The 21,321-nt window shown below is 42.2% G+C and overlaps 1 protein-coding gene across 24 annotated transcripts in view; it reads left to right on the forward strand.

Moving 5' to 3' along the window:
* Positions 1–21,321, forward strand: part of PIP5K1B (phosphatidylinositol-4-phosphate 5-kinase type 1 beta) — a 315,659-nt gene that overhangs the window by 105,565 nt on the left and 188,773 nt on the right. For 13 of the 24 annotated variants that reach the window (XM_049633433.1, XM_049633313.1, XM_049633276.1 and 10 more), the window contains one exon: positions 18,123–18,191. In XM_049633433.1, coding sequence (XP_049489390.1) covers positions 18,123–18,191 — 69 coding nt within the window. Of the gene's footprint in view, positions 1–10,736; positions 10,816–12,133; positions 12,623–17,390; positions 17,673–18,122; positions 18,192–21,321 lie in introns of those variants that run through there. The other 11 variants (XM_049633297.1, XM_049633382.1, XM_049633370.1 and 8 more) reach the window with 10 other exon arrangements.

Consider the following 21,321-nt stretch of genomic DNA (forward strand, 5'->3'; position numbering starts at 1 on the left):
TGAAGCGCTGTGACAACAGGGACCACGTAACTCATTATGTGTCCCCCAAAGTGCCTTACATACAGGATTGCCCGAATACACGTCCGAGGTGGTGCATACCCTCTTGGGTGAGGAGTAGGTCACACATGGCCATCTCATGAGTCGGGTTTTCCCTGTCTCTAAACATTTGTGTCTTTGCCTCCTTGGAAACTGCTCTTCCTACGTCTTGCGGTTAAATCCATTAAGCCCAGAACCGCAGACAGTTCGGGGGCAGAATGTCGCTCCCTCGGTGGCTTTCTGCCCTTAGCAGCTTTTCCTACGGGCTGTAGCCACAGCCCCTCTACACCCTTCTGTGTTCTCTCAGACCCCCCACAGACACACAGGGCCCCCCACCCCCCGCTTCTGTGGGGTAAGGTCAGCTGTCTTTCATTGGCGCGCACGGGAGATCTGTTACTTGGGCTTTTCACCAGAAGAGGAAATAGACCCAGAAATGCTTGAGAAACTGCTGTAAGCTTCTGAATCCAAATATTTTCTTTCTTTCTTTCTTTTTTCAAGAGAGAGCAAAAGTGGGAGAGGCGCAGAGAGAGAGAGAGAGAGAGAGAGAGAGAGAGAGAATCTCAAGCAGGCTCCATGTGCAGGGCAGAGCCCAACATGGGGCTCGATCTCATAGCCCTGAGATCATGGCCCGAGCCCAAATCAAGATGCTTAACCAGCTGAGACACTCAGGTGCCCCTGAATCCCAATGTTTTCTACCAGTCGTAACTGGCTTTAAGTTTGCATATGGCTTTCAGTTATTATTAATGTAGTAATTTAATAGTTCCTGGCGTGTGGTCTTAGGGGGAGAAGATGTTTACAGTTTAGAAATAAAACGTGGACAGAAAGCATAATCTGGTAAATTAAAGAAATGAGACAATTTATTTTTTTAACTTTTTTTAATGTTTATTTCTGAGATCCGGGGGCAGGGGGTGGGTGGAGGGGGTAGAGAGAGACAGGGAGACACAGAATCCGAAGCAGGCTCCAGGCTCTGAGCTGTGAGCACAGATGCGGGGCTCGAACTCACGAACCGTGAGATCATGACCTGAGCCAAAGTCGGACGCTTAACAGCCTGAGCCACCCAGGTGCCCCAAATATGAGACAGCTACTTTTTTCTGTCTAATGTTGATAGTGAAGGCTTGGTTTGACAAGGTTTATGAATACTTTTAGCACAACCTTTGTTGGAAACACGAATTACGAGTGGTTCGTCTTTATGCTGAGCCTTTTGTCCTTGCCATTTATAGCTATTCTGTTGATTCACTTGGTGAGCTCCATTCTGAGAGTCGATGAATGTGTTTCATGAGAGAATTATAAGAGCCCTACAGTTTGTTTTGATTGGTCTCCATGTTGATTCATAGCGAGCAGGTGCCATCATTTGGAATTGGTTTTGGCAGTGGCTTGGTTACATAAACATTAGATACGTGAAATGAAACCCCGTTTAAATTATTTTCATCAGGAAGAATAGGGGGAACTTTATGTCGAATCCAAGAGCACCGTGGGTCTGTTTCTACAGCTTTGGAACATAAATTTGTGCAGCCGACCATATGTCTGCACATACATGTGTATAGGTGGCCTCCCTCCATTGTGCAGCCATTTCTTTGACAGTTTCTGTGCATAGTCTAAAGAAAGAAATCCGACCCTGTGCTTTCTTAACATAGCAGAATTTTTCCAGTCTGAAAAATCTAGGCATTTCTACTTTGGAAACTATGTCAAGGATCGTTTTCCGTTTGGTGCATGTTGGTTGCTTATTTTGAAGCCTTGGGAAATAATCCATCACGGTCTTAATCCTTGATTTTTCCCACTTGCTTATTATTCTTGTTTATTGCCTAAGCTGCATTAGAAAAGCATCAGACCTCTTCAAGGCACTGAAGAAGGACCGGAAATATTCTTAACCTCCCCAACAGAGCTATTTACAAGGCTGACATTTTCCTAAGAATGGCTTTTGAGGTTTTCCTGAATATACATACATTTTCACAAGTGTGTTTTTCCTCAGTCAAAGGATTGAACATGGACTTGGGATCACCAGTAGAATGAGCATATGGAAATCTCTTTGTAACCCTTTTAAGTAACATCCTAACCTTTGGGCTGCTTTTGGGTAAATTCCTTAAACGCAAGTTGGACATCTCATGCACACCCACGAAAATATGTTAAGTATCTCTTTCATGCTGCTGGGTCTTGCTCTGAGCAAGCTGCCCTGAAGCCTGGCATCTTCCTCACTCTGCCTCTGAACCTCGTGTCCCCCAAAAGCTGCTCTAAGTCCATTTTCAGTATTCTTCAGAAATGAAGCTTTCCGGGGTCTCTCCGGGCGGACTCGGGCTGTTCCTCTTCCAAGAACCCCAGAGTAAAAACACATGCCGGGTTGTAGTGTAGCTGTCCCCATGTCTTTCTCTCCTACTAATGTGACTTCTGTGAAAGATCTTTGTCTTGATGGCTCCAGGGCCAAGTTCAGTGCCTGACATGTAATGCTCAATAAATGACTGAATGAATTGGATGAAAGAGGAAAAAAAAAAAAGAACGCGTGAATTAATTTGCTGGCAGGTAACGAAAATGAACTCAGAAGAGCACAGTTTAAACAGAAGTGATTAACATTAGCATGCGGGCATGACCAAGGCCCCAAATATTTTTTAATTGCTTTCCCTATTGGGAAATGTTCTAGGCAGTGTTACCATATGTAGCCTGAATGGCATGAACGCGTTTGACTGTGACTATCTGATGGCAGATCAGATCCCATAGGGCGAGTTGCCCTTGTAACGAGCAAAGAATTAAGGAGCCTCCTCCTGGTTCCAAGGAGGATCTGAGAGGAGGCCTCACCCAAGAAGTGGCAGTGGCTCCAAACCGCAGGCACTGGCGAAGGGAGTCGGCAGAATTCATGGCGGAAGAGAAGTGGGTGGGACCCACGGTCACACAGAGTTCGTGGCGCACATGGGCATCGACACCAAACCTGCAGAGGCCTATTCTGGTGTTTTTCCCATCTGTCCCTGTTGCCTGGCTTCATCGGTGTTTAATGGAGTGCCTGTTGTTATGAGCAGACCAGGAAGGACTTGGGGGCAGTGCCCCTCACGTCTTGAATCTACAGGTTGGCCTATTTAGCTGGGTAATTAGGTAATGAGCCGTTGGCACCCCCCTCCGCATTTGGTCTTGCATGAGGAGCAGACTCAATCGGCGGCGAATGAAAAGTACTGACGTCTGTGGCCCTAGCTGGAGACTCGGAGGTGCAAAGGGTCACCGCTAACTCACCTATGGTCCCCAGGTGTCACAACTCTGCAACTTGGAGTAGCCGTGGAGCTTTCAAAAGCTCCCCTGCCACCCGGTAAATTCTGAAACGCCGTCTAGGTTGAGACTCCCTGATGTAGAACGCGTTTTACAGAAAATCATCGTGTAAATAGATATTGTGGCCTAACCTTTGGGCTGCGTTTACAAATTGAAAGAGGAAGTGCACTGTTGAATAAATGGGCTTCCGATTGTTTTTGTCAGACAGCTAGCGGGGAGAGTGTGGCTTTGTGGAGAGAACTGACTTGAAGGCCCACAAAACTCCGGATCAGATCTCATTCCTGCCCCCACGTGACCCCGGGCACGTTGTCCCAAGTCGCAGTCTCACTCTTAGACTTAATGTAGAGGCCGCAGAAGGTAGCCATCTACTTGAAGGCCTTTGCAGATCCCCAGAGTCATAAAAATAGAAGTGTCCCAGCTCCTGGCCTACCTCCTAATCCACATTTCCTTTGAGATCGTGTTTCTTAGGCAGATCATTAGCACATACCTGCTTTCCCACGTTCATTACTGTTTTCTGTGTCATTCTGTGGTCTGTCATGGGCCTGTTTTTTCTCAGAGCCCGAGGTCACTCTTGTTCTTTTTTGGACCACTGGCCAGTCATCCCCTATAGGATGCACGTCTCAGGATCCTCATGTTCGATGGTTTTCAGTGGGCTGGCCCCTGGGAGCCATACACAGGGGTTAGCAGTTACAGGGGATAAGAGAGAACCCAGGGAGTTTCCCCCCTCTCTCTGCTTCAGGGAGCGTCTCCATCAGTGACTCTGTCTTCCCCATGCCTGTAAACATACCTCTCCGTCTGTGGTTCCAGCTTCTGCCAATCAACCTTCACCACACTGTTCTGGCCCCAACAGATAAGCTCCACCTTTTGTGGTTCATTAACACCCCTTTCTGTTGGTGTGCCTCTGGCCTTGAAAGTGGTGGTGGCTTCCTGCTGATGGGAATGTCTGCATTGCTTCACCATTTTTGCTTCACTTTCCAGCTCACCTATCACATTTATAATCAATTCCGTGTATTAAGTTCCCTCTCTTTAACGCACCCATAATGGTTTCCGTTTTCGCTACTGGACCCTGACAACTGGCTTGAAGTAATAAAGCGTGTTGATTGCCTTTACTAGTCAGAATGTCTTAGATGACCCCACGCCTGTGCTGAGAATACGGATTCCACAGACCCACCACACAAAGGTGGCGGTTTCGTTGCTTTGCTGTGTGATCCAAGAAGCTGCATTTTCACAAAGCTCCCTGGGTGCTTGTGAGGGCCAGCACTGGTATAGAGAACCGTAGAGCCAGGCGGAGATGGAGGTGCTTGGGGAGATGGTCCCTGTGTGCCTACACCCGCTAAGGGCTTCACTTCTACAGACCAGCCTTACAGCAAGAGAGCCTGCCTTGGGAAAATGAAAAATGACTACCTCCCGTGGATGTTATAGGACAGTCCGTTACGAGTGTCGATAGCACTGGCTAAAGTGGGATGCTAAGGGATTGTTTACAGTGGTAAATGAGCTCATGGATGGGACGGCTTGTCACACGTGGTTGTTGCTCAACAAATGACCGTGTGTCTTCTTCCCTCCGATTAAATGAAAGCTCAGAAATGGAGAAAGCTAAAGGGGTGCCTGGGTGGCTCAGTCAGTTGAGTGTCTGACTCTTGATTTCAGCTCAGATCATGATTCCAGGGTTGTGGGACTGAGCCCTACATCGGGCTCCATGCTGAGTGTAGAGCCTGTTTAAGATTCTCCCTCTGTCTCCCTGTGCCCCTCTCCCCGACGCGCACCCTTGCTCGCTGTCTCTAAAAAAAATTTAAAAATTAAAAAAAAATGTAGAAAGCGATGAGATCATGTAAATTATTTACTCCTGAAGCTAACAGAATCCAGATACTAAATATCAGAAAGGATAGATAAGCAATTAAATAGTCAAAATTCATTGCTTGGTATATATTTCTGTTATCTGAACTGGTGTCTCAACAGTCTAACCATATGACACTGTAAGTTGGCTGTGTTCAATGTCAGAAATAATTTAAGAAAATAAGTCCTAACTGGGAGTCTGTATCAGATCACATGTTAACACATTTTGTAAGGAGACCTGACTCTTACGATTATGCCCATACTTGGCCACTAAGAATTCTGCATTCCAGGCTCTTGCCAGAGACTGTAACTTTGAGGGCTCTACTGTCCAATTCTTATCAAAAGGTTGGTTATGAGAAATACTTTTCAGGGAGGATTGCCTGAAGCATATGCAGTCCATTCATTCCTCATTGAGATAGCCTAAATATTATTCATGGTGTAAGTCAAGTCATGGGATCTCAATGTAATAGCTTCTTGTCAGTTTCCCTTTGCTTGGCAGGATTAGTGAAAAAAGACACATCTATCCTTATGGAGTTTTTTTAACTCTGCGTTAAATGCAGAGACTCTCAGATTAAGAATACAATCCCATTTACGATTGCACCAAAAATAATAAAATAGTTACCTAGGCATAAACTTAACCGCAGACGTGAAAGACCTATGTTTCGAAAACTGTGAAACATTGATGAAAGAAATTGAAAATGACACAAAGAGATGGAAACCTGTCCCGTGCTCATGGCTTGGAGAATCAATATTGTCAAAATGTCCATGCTACCCAAGCGATGTATAGATTTAATGCAGTCCCCATCAAAATACCAACAACTTTTTCACAGAACTAGAACAAATCCTAAAATTTGTGTGGAACCACACAAGACCCCCGAATAGCCAAAGCAGTCTTCAGAAAGGAGAACAAAGCTGGAGGTGTTATACTCTCAGATTTCGAGATACACTACCAAGCTGTAATAATCAAAATAATATGGTACTGGCACAAAAATAGACATACAGATCAATGGAATAGAGAATCCACAAATAAACCTTCACTTAAACTATGAATTAATCTACAACAAAAGAGGCTAGACTATACAATGGGACAAAGACAGTCTCTTCAACAAATGGTGCTGGGAGAACTGGACAGCTACATGCAAAAAAAAAAAAAAAAAGGAAGAGGAAAAAGAGGAAGGAAGGAACTCGACCACTTTATTACACCCTATACAAAAATAAACTCAAAGCAAATTAAAGACCTAAATGTGAGACCTAAAACCATAAAACGCCTAGAAGAAAATACAGATATTTTTTTTTCTAGATATGTTTCCTGAGGCAAGGGAAACAAAAGAGAAATCAAACGATTGGGACTACACCAAATTAAAAAACTTTTGCAGAGCAAAGGAAACTGTTAGCAAAACAAAAGAGCAGCCTACGTATTGGAGAAGAGACTTGCAAATGGTGTGTCCTGTAAAGGGTTAACATCCAAATATATAAAGAACTTCTACAACTCAACAACGCAAAAACCCAAATAATCCAATTTAAAAATGAGCAGAGCACTTGAATAGACATTTCTCCAAAGAAGTCATCCCAGATGGCCAACAGACACATGAAAAGATGCTCAGCATCACTCCTCATCAGGGAAATGCAAATCAAAATGTCAATGAGGTATCACCTCACACCTGTCAGAACAGCGAACATCAAAAAGACAAGAAATAACAAGTGTCAGTGAGGATGTGGAGAAAAAGGAACCCTCATGCATTGTTGATAGGAATGCAATCTGGTGCAGCCACTGTGGAAAACAGTATGGAGGTTCTTCAAAAAATTAAAAGTAGAACTACTGTGTGGTTGAGTAATCCCACTACTGGCTATTTATCCAAAGAAAACAAAAGCACCTTGAAAAAATAGATGCCACGCTGTGCTTACTGCAGCATTATTTACAATAGGCAAGATATGAAATCAACACATGTTCGTCAATAGATGAGTGGATAAAAAAGTGGTATATGTAGACCATAGAGTATTGGCTATATCAGCTATAAAAAAGAATGAGATCTTGCCATCTGCAATAACATGGATGGACCTAGAGGGTATAATACTAAGTAAAATCCATCAGAGAAAGATAAATGCCATATGGTTCCATTATATGTGGAATTTAAGTGGCAAAACAAATGAACAAAGAAAAAAGACAAAAAGAAGACTTACAAAGAAAACAAACTGATGGTTGCCAGAGGGAAGGTGGGTAGGGGGATCCATGAAATAGATAAGATATTGACTCATTATATTGAACACCAAAACTCATAACAAACACTGTATATATAATTATACTTCAATTAAAAAGAGAGAAAAAAAACTCTCATAGGTTTCTAGACAGAGAAAACCAGTCAGTTACCACGACAGGGGCATCAGTCTAGCATGAAACTCCTTACTTATAATCCAGAAAGCAAGAACACAGCAAAACCATATTTATAGAGAGTTGAAGGAACAAAGGACTGAGCTAAGAATCCCGTCACCAGCCAAGAGATCTAGTCATATATGAGGCCAAAAGAAAGACATGTTTAGACATGGAGGGACTCAAAGCGGGCCACCCATGTGCCACTTGTGAGGAAATTACTTAAGAAATGTTCCAGGGGCGCCTGGGTGGTTCAGTCTATTAAGCGTCTGACTTCGGCCCAGGTCATGATCTCACAGTTTGTGAGTTCGGGCCCCTCGTCAGGCTCTGTGCTGACAGCTCAGAGCCTGGAGTCTGCTTCGGATTCTGGATCTCGCTCTCTCTCTGCCCCCCACCCCTGTTCACACTCGGTATCTCTCAAAAATGAAGTTTTTAAAAAAATGTCTTAATACCTCCTGTGGACAAGGAAGAGAGAGGAGATGTCATGGGTTGGATTCTCTGAAAGCAGGCAAGGAAACAGAGTTTTTGCATGCAAGATATTTATTAGAGGTCCACACCTGTGTTAAGTGTTGAACTGTATCCTGCAAAAAAAAAAAAAATATATATATATATACATATATATGTATATATATATGTATATATATATGTGTATATATATATATATACACACACATACAAGTTCTAAACCCTGGTATCTGTGAACGTGACCTTATTTGGAAATAGAGCCTTTACTCATGTCATCAAGGAAAATGAGGTCAGGAGGGTGAGCCCTAATCCAATATGGCTGACGTCCTTTCCAGAAGAGGAAGATGCCACGTGAAGACAGACACATGGGGAGAATGCTGTATGACAGGATCGATGCAGCCACAAGCCAGGGAACACCAAGGGTCAGTGGCCACCAACAGAAGCAGGAAGAGGAAGGGAAGGATTTTACCCAGAGCCTCGGGGGGAGCATGGCCCAGCTGACGCCATGATTTGGGACTTGCAGCTTCCAGAACCACGAGAGAAGAAATTCCTACCATGTGAAGGCACACATGTGGAGACTAATACAGCCTGTGAAAGGAAGAGGTGGGGTGAGCAGAGGGAGAAGCCCGGCTCCCCTGCAGGACCCACGAAGCGGGCCCGACTTGGCCAGGAGCTGCCCCACCATTCGGTCACAGGATGTGGGCAGCCCCGGGGAGGCCATCACCTCGCTGAGGTGGCTCTTGACAGGGGCAGACCCTGACGGAGCGGATAGGAAAATGTAGATTTTCTTGATGATTTGAAAATAGAATGATAACTAACCAAATATACATGGCATGAACTGTTGTCATTACTAGGAAGAAGAAAGTGGAATTGCAAGTTGGATTAATCCAGCAAAGAGGAAATGAATAAAAATAAATGTGGCAACAATAAATGTAGTTAATAGTAAATAAATATATTGGAAGCAAGCCAGATACAATCCTATCTCAATAGATGTGAATTTGTTAAAATCCCCTTTGAAATGACAGACTCTTAAATTAGCAAAAACAAAACAAAACTCCAGTTTTAGGCTAGTTTTAAGGAACACAGATAAAACAAAATGACAGCTAAAAAAGTTCAATGGACAAAGATATGCCAAGTGTATGCAAGTAAAAGGAAAACAGAAGTGTACATGAACCACAATGGAACTCAAAACTAAAATTATTAAGAAAGGATCCTTTTCAAAGTAAAGAGGATATTTCACCAGGACACTATTATACATACATTATGCACTAGTCAGCATTGTTGTGGAAAAGTTAAGGCAAACAAATAAAACAAAAAAAATTACAGGAGAATATGATAGAACTATAACTATATTATCTTAAGCCAGCCAGGAATAAACACCCTTATTGAAACATCTTTAACATTCTAGAACTTTCTCTGAGAAAGAATCTTAGAAGTTGGGCTGAACTTGGTCAGTGCATTAATGGTTCTTTTTGAAGGGCCGTTGCTACATTCCTGTCTATAAGAAGGTTGAAGCCGTCAGTCGAATGGCGCAGGAAGAGTCCTTGATTATTGACATACTTGTCAGCATTGGACGTTCGCCATCTTTAAAATGTTTTCCAAGTTGGTGGGCAGGTAGTAGCATCTCAGTTATTATAATTCGTGTTCTCTTACCACTCAGCAGGCTTATCCCTTTCACAGGTTTACCAGTGATCTAGATTTTCAGTTCACACCCTTCACTTATTTTGATCCTGTGTGGTTTGTCTTTTCCTTCGTAATCAATTTGTAGAGTTTCCTAGTATGTTAGACACTAACCCTGTCATGTGAGCTGCAATGTAGTACGAGCAGGGGAGGGGCAGAGACAGAGGGAGACACAGAATCCGAAGCAGGCTCCAGGCTCTGAGCCATCAGCACAGAGCCCGACGCGGGGCTCGAACTCAACAAACTGCAAGATCATGACCCGAGCCGAAGTCGGATGCTTAACCGACTGAGCCACCCAGGCGCCCCTACCATCTGCATTTTTAATGAATTCCAACAGACTCAGTCTGGAGCTCTTACCTGTTTTATTTTATACTTATTTACAAATATTCAAAATCCTACCCTAGTTCATGACCTTTAACTTTGACATTATCAAATTTAAAACAAATGACAAGCAAAGAGAAACAGGAAATTTGGTGAATGTCCGTATGCCTTGGGGGGCAGAACAGAGCCTGGGATATATGGTTCGTGCTATTGATTGCTGCCTGTGGTTCAGGGTTTGAAAAGCATTAATGTTTTCCTTACTGTTAAGTGTGAAGTGCTCATTGCATAATCCTTGGAGAATGTAGAAAAAATATAAAAATGGAAACCCGAAGCATTCATAATCCCATCCACAGATAATCACCAGTGCTTCTGTGAATTTCTTTCTTCCTTCTTCCAGGCACATATAGAAATATATAGAATTGTACATAACCTCTCTAAAACATACTCATCTTGGCTCCCATAGTTATGAATGATGCACTTTAACTGGTTCAGGAGCATAGCAGGTCTAGGAACAAATGGTAATTACCACTCTGTCCATTTCATTGCCCATTTGCAGTTTACCAGAACATTCCCAAGCGTCTCATTTGCCTCCCCTGCACAGATGCCCCAGTGAAGAGGTCTGCGTGACCTTTGTTCAACATCGCCCTAAGAAAAGTCGTAGAGTACAGGCAACATTTCATGGCATCCTTTTATCATTATTGCCTATTTTGTAATGTCTTAGAGAAATTGCTTTTTAAAACTGGAAGTTTACCTATTTCTCTTCTCCTCTTTTCTACTGTCCATTCAGGGGTGACCTACAACATAATAAAAAGGATCATTTCATCATCTGTCCTGCATTCAAGCCCGTTAGTCAACCCCTCCCTATGGTGGGTTTTCCAAAGACCCTTCATTGTTGCTCTTGGAAGTTTCTCGGTTTTCAGAGCTGCCAAGTCTTAGAGGTTTAATGACTCAATGGCATCCTTTAGGGAACTCTTCATTCTGTTGCTTCTGTTACACCGTTGATGGGTAAAGAAAACCGTGCCCTTACTGTCATTAGCGCGTAATAAGTGGGAGACATGCACATACCCTAGTGAGAAATGGGCTAGAGCTTCAGACAGATGATCCACCAAAGGAGTTCAAACAACCAAGTAAAATGACAAAGTTGTCTGTCTTGCTTTGAAACATACACAGGCAAAATAAGATGATATTTTTGCCCAGAATTGGCCAAGTGTTTAATCTGATTTTAAATGATGACCCTTGCTGCTGCGAGAGATACAAAGTTAGATATATTTTACCCAGTAAACATTGTTCTGTGAATCTTTAGCAGCTCTGATGGACTTGCCGTTGGAAATTCTAAGAACACAGAAGACAGTTTTACTCACAACAAAAAGCATCCTGAATGTCCGTTAATAAATATTGAACTATGATACATTTTTATGATAGTTATTCAGATGTTAGATCTTTTTCCAATTAATATTTAGTGATGCAGACAATGTTTATATAAAGCGAAAAGGGCCCAAGTACAAAGTTGTATGTAATGTATGACCCCAGTTTTGTTAAAAAATAAACACACATTTGAAAAAGATCAACTGGTAAAATAAGTGAATATTAACAGTTAATAGGATTAAAGGTGATAGTTTTACTTTTCTTTTTCTTATTCAAATAAAATACCTGTTTTACTTCTCATAGGAAAAAAAAAAAACATTGTGTGAAATTTTCTTTTAATGTTTATTTATTTTTTGAGAGAGAGAGAGAGGGAAGGAACAGGGGAGGGACAGAGGCAGAGGGAGACACAGAACCCGAAATAGGCTCCAGGCTCCGAGCTATCAGCACAGAGCCCGATGTGGGGCTTGAACTCATGAGGTGTGAGATCATGACCTGAGCTGAAGTCAGATACGTAACCGACTGAGCCATGCGGGTGCCCCACAAACATTATTTTTAAATTTGAACCCCAGACATTATTTTTAAATTTAAAAGTATGTTTAGTTTTTAAAATGACTGAAAGATCATGAACACTTATACATTTGATTAAAAAAATCAAGGAACCTTCTCCATATATTATGAAACTTAATTCCAAGTTAGTTTGCAGAGTTTTGGGAGTAGTCTGGTTATGTCAGGAAAATGAAAACGTGGCATATTCAGTAGTGTTTTACATCTTTTTTTTTTTAATTTTTTTTTTAATGTTTATTTTTGAGACAGAGAGAGACAGAGCATGAATGGGGGAGGGGCAGAGAGAGAGGGAGACACAGAATCGGAAGCAGGCTCCAGGCTCTGAGCCATCAGCCCAGAGCCTGACGCAGGGCTCGAACTCACGAACCGTGAGATCGTGACCTGAGCTGAAGTCGGACGCTCAACCGACTGAGCCACCCAGGCACCCCAGTAGTGTTTTACATCTTAAAAAGGGCTTAAAATGCACATGGAGATTATGTCTATTGAAGTATGTACAGTCTAAAAGTCTTTTTCATTGATGAAGGAGGTTGTGTTGAGTTAATGACATGGCCATTTATTCCATGCCAACTATATCTAATGTTACCACACCACTGGCACCTTCCAAAGAATCCTGCGTACATTGTGATTGTTGGTGTTGGACCCCTCAGTTATGTCTTGATCACCTTCCTTCAGGGGATCAGCTCACTTCCCATGCATAAAACACCCAAGGAGATTGAATCAGATGCTGCCTGCATTGATCTAATGGTGTGTTATTATCTTTCTTAGCAATTTATTCATTCATTCATTCTATAAATATTTATGAAGCACTTACTATATGCCGGGTACAGTTTAAGTGTTAGAGGTACATCGTTGAACAAAACAGACTAAAGTCCCTGCCTCTGTGGAGTTTAAATTCTTCAGGAGGAGAAAGACTGAAACAAAAACCCACTGTAATAAATAAGGAAACTCTATTGTATGTTGGATACTGATGAGTGCTATGGGCAAAAAAGAAAGGGAGGGAGAGAGGAAAGAAGGGAGAAAGAAAAGAAAAGAAAAGAAAAAAGAAAAGAAAAAAGAAAAGAAAGAAAGAAAGAAGGAAAGAAAATAAAAGGAAAGGAAGTAAATAAAAGAAGGAAAGGAAGAAAGAGGAAGGAAATAAAAGAAGGAAAGAAAGGAAGGAAGGAAATGAAAGAACAAAAGGAAAGGAAGGAAAGAGAAGGAAGGAAAAAAGAAAGAAACAAAGAAAGAGAAAGAAAAAGAAAAGAAAAGAAAAAAGAAATTAAGGAGAGTTAAGGGGAATCAGGAGTATGGGGTATTAGGGCAGGGAGGTACCAAATAGGATATAGTTTAAAATAGGATCATCAAGCTAAGCATCAGATAGAAGTTGACATTTGAACAAAGACCTGAAGGAGATGAGCAGGTACTTGTAGAAGACTGTTCAGGCAGTGGGAATAACTCAAGCAAAAAGCTTTAGTGTAGCAGCATTCTGGTGTTTGAAAAAAAGCAGAGTACGTGAAGCAGGGGAATGGAGGGGGAGTTCAGAGGTGCTAAGGTCAGAGGAGGAATGGGAAGAGGGTGGGTAGATCGTACAGGACCACATCCACCATTGCAAGGACTTTGGCTTTTACGCTGGATGAAATGGGAAACCGCTGCAGGGTCTTAAGAGAAAAGGGACATGGAATGATTAGGTTTAAAGACAGATCACTGTGGCTGAGAGTAGCTTGCAGATGGGTGTGGATGGCCCTAGCAAGCCCTGTTGAGAGACCCAGAGGGGGTAACACATGCTCCAGACGATGGTGGCTCTGCTCATGAACACAGAGCAGGAGTGGTGACAGGTGACTGGATTCTGGATGTCTTTCAGAGGCTTTGCTGGCAGGTTGACTATGGTGTAAGATAAGGAGGACTCTAAGATTTGGGGCCTGAACAGCAAGAGGTTGGAGATGCCGTTAACTGAGATGGCAAAGGTCCAAGGGAAGGAAGGGAGGGAGTGTCAGGATTATGGTTTTAGATTTGCAAATTTGGAGGTTTCTGGTAGATATCCACATGGAGACGTCAAGAAGACTATTGGATATGCAACTCTGGAGCCCAGAAGAGAGATCCACATGGTATTTGGAGACTCTCAAGAAAGTATGGATAGAGAAGAGAACCAAGGAGTCAGTCCTGGGGGTGCCTGGGTGGCTCAGTCGGTTAAGCGTCTGACTTTGGCTCAGGTCATGATCAGGTTTGTGAGTTCAAGTCCCACAGCGGGCTCTGTGCGGACAGCTTGGAGCCTGGAGCCTGTTTCATATTCTGTGTCTCCTTCTCCGTCTGCCCTTCTTCCACTTGCACTCTCTCTATCTCAAAAATGAATAAAAACATTTTTAAAAAATTTAAAAAAAAGGAGTCAGTCCTGGATACTCCAATATTAAGAGGTTACAGAGAAAGAAAGGAGAACCGTCTAAGGAGACTGATAGGTCAGGCAGAATGGGGACTTAGAGTTAGCCATTGGATTTGGCAGCATGGAGGTCCTTGGTGATTTTGATGAAGACGTTCACAGTGTAGTGGGGAGAGCAAACCCCTGATTGAGGTGCATTAAAGAGAGAATATGTGAAAAGGAATCAGGGGTTGAGAGTAGAAACATCTTTTTCAAGGAGTTTCGCCGCAAGGAGGAAGTGGAAACCAGAAAAGGCTTTTATTTTGTTACGGTGGAAGAAATGGCAGAGCGCTGATGGGGTAGAAATAGAGTGAAAGATTGAAGCCGCCGAGAGGAAGGGGAGAATCGTAGGAACGAGGTCCTTGAATAGGTGACAGGCTCTGCACAGTTTAAATAAGCTTTTCTTGTTTTAGAATTACTGTTGTCACATTCATTGCCAGCATTTCCGCCTTGTTGCTTGCCTTTTAATATGTTCATGATCTATTTTGATATTAAGTCGAGAAATTTGAGCAGTCAAATCAACTAAACTTTTTTATTGTGTACCTTTTATGTGTATAAAAATGTTTGCCTACGCAAGGATCCAATATTAGTTAAATACCTATATATTTGTATAAAGTAATTGCATAATTTGAGCTTTTCCAGGGGGCATGACCTAGCATTTGGTTTGCCTTTTTTTTTCAATGAGCCTGAGACCTTTCAGGTATTATAATTCCACTTATACATTATTCAAACCTCACCAAAATATTATGAAGAGACTAAAAAATCAATTATTTTTTAAAAAATGTTTATTTATTTTGAGATGGGGAGGGGAGGGTGTGAGAGAGAGAGAGGGAGAGAGAGAGAATCCCATTGTGGGGCTCCGTCTCATGAACTGTGAAATCATGACCTGAGCCTAAACCAAGAGTCAAACACTTAATTGACTGAGCCACCTGGGTGCCCTGAAAATCAATTATTTTTTAATTGTATTAAGCAGATATAGTGTGGGAAGCAGTAGCATGTGAAACATCTGTCCATATTATAGTTGATAGGTTATAATCCAGTTAGTTATATGGACACAAATGGAAATACAAATTTGTCTAAGAGAGTGCTTTGATGGGTGGGCAATCATAGGTCTGGTGAGGTTAGTTTGCCATGATCCATTCTTTAATTTCCTTGGATGTTTTTTCAGTCCTTTCAAGCCTGTAGGAGTCTTTTAGTCCCAATGCAGAGAAATGGCTAGCAAATTCCTAGGTTTAATCCACACCATATTTATTAAAAGCCCAAGATTTAGGGGTGCCTGGGTGCCTTAGTTAGGCATCCGACTTCAGCTCAGGTCATGATCCCATGGTTTGTGAGTTTGAGCCCTGCGTCAGGCTCTGTGCTGGAGCCTGCTTCCAATTCTGTGTCTCCCTCTCTCTCTCCTCTCTCTCCCTCTCCTCTCTCTCTCTCTCTCTCTCTCTCAAAAATAAACTTTAAAAAAATTAAAAGCCCAAGATTTAAAATCTGCTTCAACAACCTAATTGTCCATCAGTAGATGAATGGGTACAGTAGATGTGGTACACACACACACACACACACACACACACACACACACACACTAAACTGTTACTCAGCCATACCACAGGATGAGATCTTGCCACTTGAGACAATATGGATAGACCCAGAGAGTGTAATGCTAAGTGAAATAAGTCAGAGAAAGTCAAATACCAAATGATTTCACCAATATGGGGGTTCTAAAGAACAGATGAATAAGCAAGCAAATGCAGAAGCAGACCCTTGAATCTAGAGAAGAGACTGATCGTTGCCAGACGGGAAGGGATGAGGGAGACAGGTAAAAATGGGGATGGGGAGGGGGATATACAGGCTTCCAGAATGAGTAAGTGACAGGGATGAAAAATACAGCATAAGGAATTCGGTCAATGGAATTTTGATAGTGTTATAGGGAGACTGAGGGTAGCTGCACTTGTGAGCAGAGCAGAGCATCCAGACTTGTCACATCACTATGTGGTACCCCCAAACCTAATATAACATTGTGTCCATTATACTTTAATTAAAACTTTTTCTTCTTAAAAAAATAAAATAACGTGCTTCAAAGGGTTACAAGAAAGTCAGAAGTGTTACCCCTCCTTGGTGTATCCTAAGAAAAGACCCTTAAATGTCACGGTTCTGGATTAAGTAGTTCTTCTCGTTTGCCAGATAAGTAACTGGCTATAAAAATTAAGGTGAATTAAAAGGTAAGATGCAAAACTCTTAGCCTTACAAAGTGAAAAGGACGCATGTTTAAACATCTTACATATTCCAGTGAGACAAAAATATTTTCTCTAAAAGCATTGAAAGAAGTCACATAGGGAGTCAATAGTGTTGTGCATGAAAAATAGAAAACTTCTCTATGTCATAATTATAATATGAAAGACAGCAGCATGGAAAATATTAATAACGTGCTTGGATACAGATGAATAACCTTGATACATAAAAATCAATAAGAAAAACACTAGTAATAACCATAATGAGTAAAAATCAATAACTAAAACACTAAGAACCCAGTACATAAGCAGACACAGTAATAGAAAACTCAAAAGATGAGTGGCTCCTGGGTGGCTCAGTTGGTTAAGTATCTGACTTTGGCTCAGGTCATGATCTCATGGTTCGTGAGTTCGAGCCCCTCATCAGGCTCTGAACTGACAGCTCAGAGCCTGGAGCCTGCTTTAGATTCTGTGTGTCTCTCTCTCTGCCCCTCCCCTGCTTGTGCTCTGTCTCTCTCTGTCTCTGTCTCTCTCTCAAAGATAAGCATTTTTAAAAATTTAGAAAACTCAAAAGAAATACAGGGAGGTAAAAAAAGGCAAAAAAAAAAAAAAGTATGCAAACCATCTTAACATTTACTAATAATTTTCAGAAGTGCACATTAATATCAAGAGATGCTTTCTTTCACCTCTGAAATTAGCAAAGATAATTAAAATGGTAATAGTCACTGAAAGCATGTAATGAAACACGCACCCACTCACCGAAGATCGTGTGAATGGGCATATGCTGGGAAAGAAAGTTACTATTCTTCTAATGACCTTGATATTCTAGGAATCTAAGAAAACACTGAAATTGGACAAAAATAGAGGCACAAAATAATTCTTGTTGTATTACTTGTAGGCGTAAAACCCTTGGAGCGCCTCACCTGTCCTTTAACGTTAGCGTCGTCGAAGGTGAAGTACTAACACGCAGTTGTGTTCACACACTGGCGTGCCCTGCAGCCAGAGACAATGATTATTCCTATGATGAGATGTTTATAATCAAATGGGAAAACGCGTATTACCTAAATGTCTTTGAAAACTGCTGGGTGAAAGTGGTATCCGGACATTCTTAGCATAAAACGACGGGGAACCAAAGGTGGTCACGTAGAAGCCCAAATGTGAAGAGTGGAGTTGCCCAAGGGCAGTAGAATTGAGTACTTTTTTTGTCCTGATTTATATTTTTTGGTACTTTCCAGATACTTTTAGAGGAAGCGTCTATAATCAAAGGAGGCTTTTTTTTTTTTTTTAAGACTTTATAGAAAGAAACTTGTGCGTATGATTTGGGCTTGGACTTCTATACTGTCTTTCTTAGAGCATATGGGAGCAAGTATTCTACCAAAATGGTTTAGCGGTAAAGATTTATTTTGTAAAGACTGGGGAACACAGATTTTTTTTCTTTTTTCTTTTCCTTTTTTTTTTTTTTTTTTTTTTTTGGTTAGTATTCTGAGAAATCTCTTCCTTTCTTGGAGATCAGAGTGATAACAACACAGATGTAATTAACCGAAGCGGATTTTCCGGGTAACAGTATTATTAGCATATGGTGTCTCAGAGCCGAGTGGTAAGTTGACACAGGTACGTTTTTCTCCTGTAGATGTCGTCTGCTGCTGAAAATGGAGATGCAGCATCTGGAAAACAGAACGAAGAAAAAACTTACAAAAAGGTGAGTGACTGTTTTGTTTTCTTTCTTCGGTTCAGAAAGAGGAACGCGGCCGTTGCCTGGAAAGTTGCATATATCCGAGGCCTTGTTTCCCTCTAAAGCAGTTGTGCGTAAATTACTGCCTTAGTTTCCTGTTGCCCTCACGGATTCAGTGGTTCAAACGACACAGAGGTATTGTCTTGTAGGACTACAGGTCACAAGGCCAACATGGGTCTCCCTGGGCCAGGATCCGGGTGGCTGTAGGCTGCGTTCCTTTCGGGAGTTTCTAGGGGACAGTCTGTTGTTCCCTTGTCTTTCCAGCTTCTCCAGGTTGCCTGTGTTGCCCGTATCATGATTCCCTTCCAACCTCAAAGATGGCAAAGACCAGCTGAGTCTCTCTCAGGCTGTATCACTCTGACACTTCAAAGAACGCTTGTGATTATGCTGAGCCCTCCTAGATAATTCAGAATAATCCCTTTTTTAATTATTACTAGTTTTTTATTTGAGAGAGAGAGAGAGAGAATATCCCAAGCAGGTTCCACAGTCCGTGCAGAACCCAATGCAGGGCTCGATCCCCTGACCCTGGGAACGTGACCTGAGCTAAAACCGAAAGTTGAATGCTCAACTGACCGAGCCACCCAGGCACCCCTAATCCCTTTATTTTAAAGTCAGCTGATCAGCAACCTTAATTTCTTTTGCAACCTTAACACCTCCTTGCCATATGACGTATTCACAGATCGCCATGGGACGTGGACGTCTTTGGGGAGGGGTGGTTTTTCCATGTTGTACATCATTGACAGTTACTATGCTATATAGATCATTGACAGAGGTGGTTATTTGAAGACTCTTGAGAAGAAGGTTTTTCCATGTTGTACATCATTGACAGTTACTATGCTATATAGATCATTGACAGAGGTGGTTATTTGAAGACTCTTAAGAAGGCCCTTATGTGTGTGCAGTGTTCTGTGTCCAGTATGTGAATCTTTTTTTAAATAATTTTTTTAGATGTTTATTTTTGAGAGAGAGAGAGAGAAGGTGATCGGGGGGAGGGGCAGAGAAAAGGGGACAGAGGATCTAAAGCAGGCTCTGTGCTGACAGCAACAGCCCGATGCAGGGCTGAAACTCACAAATTGCAAGATTATGACCTTGAGCCGAAGTCACATGCTTCACCAACTGAGCCACCCAGGTGCCCCCAGTATATGCATCTTTTAATTGAGTTGCTACTTCCCACCGAAATTTTACACACTTTCTACCTTTGTATTTAAAAAAAAAAATTGTAGTATGAACTTTTGTCCCATCCCTTTGTAAGCCTCTCAGATTCTGTGCCTTCAGCCCATTTCACAAAAATCCCCTTCCAGACGTTCCAGGGTATCTTACCTTGCCATTCTTTGACTTTGATAAATTCTTGGCTCCTGGCGAGGAAGCTAATGTTCAAACATATTACTGGGGAGTATATGTTCCCAGGCACCACTGCTCCTGATTTTAAATCGACTGCACATTTTACTTTTAAAAGTCCTTGCCCTCCTTCTGTCTTGCGAGTAGGAGGTTTGTATATGCAAGGTCTATTATATCTTAACTTTTCCTTTTGCTTTTTACTCTTTCGTGGATAGCTAGCAAGAAGTTTTGCCATAAAGTACAGGAACCACCTGATACAACTGCATATTCGAGTCATGGAATTAACAGGATATATTTCCTGTGCCATTTTCTTGTGGGAGAATATGCCCCTTTTCCTGGTATATCTTCTGACTTGCCTACTCAGCCAAACCTAGAAATATAAGCAGGGAGTTTCTGTCCAAAGTGATGATGTGGTGGGGGCAGAGTAGGGTGAAGTTTCCGGAACCAGGAAGTGTCATGTTATGTCATCTCAAACATGCGAATCTGGCCAGAGGCAGTGACGTCTCTGATAGCATATTTGACTCAGCAGCGTTGGTAAGGTCTTAAGAACCGAAAGTCAGATATTAAGATGGCAAAGAATTCCAGTAAATAAGAGAAGATTATTTAATCCTGGAGGATTATTAACAGGACAGAGTTTTTTTTCTTGTGCGTGGTGGCAACCGGATGCTTCGAATGGTCTCTGATTTTCAGACGAAGATGAGCAGTGGAGGGAGAGGTGTTTAGCTTCTCTGAGAAAAACACCGAAAAGCATAGTTCCTGAGTCTTCAGTCCTCAGTAAATAGGGTGTTGATGTGCACAGGAGGAAGAGGGACTACTCAGAGAAAGTATCGCTTCGCTAGCAGGGGACGGCTCGGCTGAACTACTCCATTAAAGTCTTCTCCATGGAGCAAAGACATCGTCACACTGGAGGTGTTAATCACAGCGTTCCCAGAGGTGGCTGGGGTCTCCTTAGCTATTGGAAACGTGTTTGTCTCTAGGCCCAGATGAACCATTACCCCGAATGAAAGAACTTGAGGCTCACGTAGGGAAACCCCTGGGTGTGAGCTCTGAAAAAGCGGGACAGGGCAGGAGATGAGAAGATATCATCCCTCTTTTCAAAAGTGAGGAAAAAGTACCTTCTGGAAACCAGATGTGAGACGGCTCCTCGGCATAATTTGAGCACGGATTAGTCAACATATGGTTTCCGTACAGTTAGAGAGGAAACACGTGTCTTGTACAAACCTGCAGAGGTTCATAAAGATATAGTTTGTGCCAAATTGACTACATTTCTTATTCTGAGAGAGTCGTTAAATTAGTCACAGACAAGAAAGAACTCTCAAGTTGAATGAATCTTGATTTGAGGGCACCAGGAATATTCTGGTGGCATCCTTTCAGACCAGCCGGAGAAGAATGGAGTGAACGTCATGGTGACTGGGCTCGTACCTGGTTGGACTAATGTTCCCAACGGATGGCAGTTTTGTTTCCTGTTCTTTTGTGTCTCCCAGCCTGTGCACGCGTTGACCCTGGGTAGCTTAATATTTTTTTGCGCATGACCTTAATGAAGACGTGGAATTTGTGCTTGGCAAATGTGCAAATGACGAGACAGCTTGAATAGGTAACTAACAGACCACACGAATGTCATCAAGGCCACCATGCATTTCATTAAGTATTGGCCCTTTTACAAATGCTTGAAAGAGTTCTTTCCCAGTCCTGCCGGCCTGCCCATGAGGTATGCCTCTTTTTAATAAGGAGTTTGGATAATTTGTTGGGTTTTGGCCTC

Source organism: Panthera uncia, chromosome D4, assembly GCF_023721935.1.
Source record: "Panthera uncia isolate 11264 chromosome D4, Puncia_PCG_1.0, whole genome shotgun sequence".
Classification (NCBI taxonomy): Eukaryota; Metazoa; Chordata; class Mammalia; order Carnivora; family Felidae; genus Panthera; species Panthera uncia.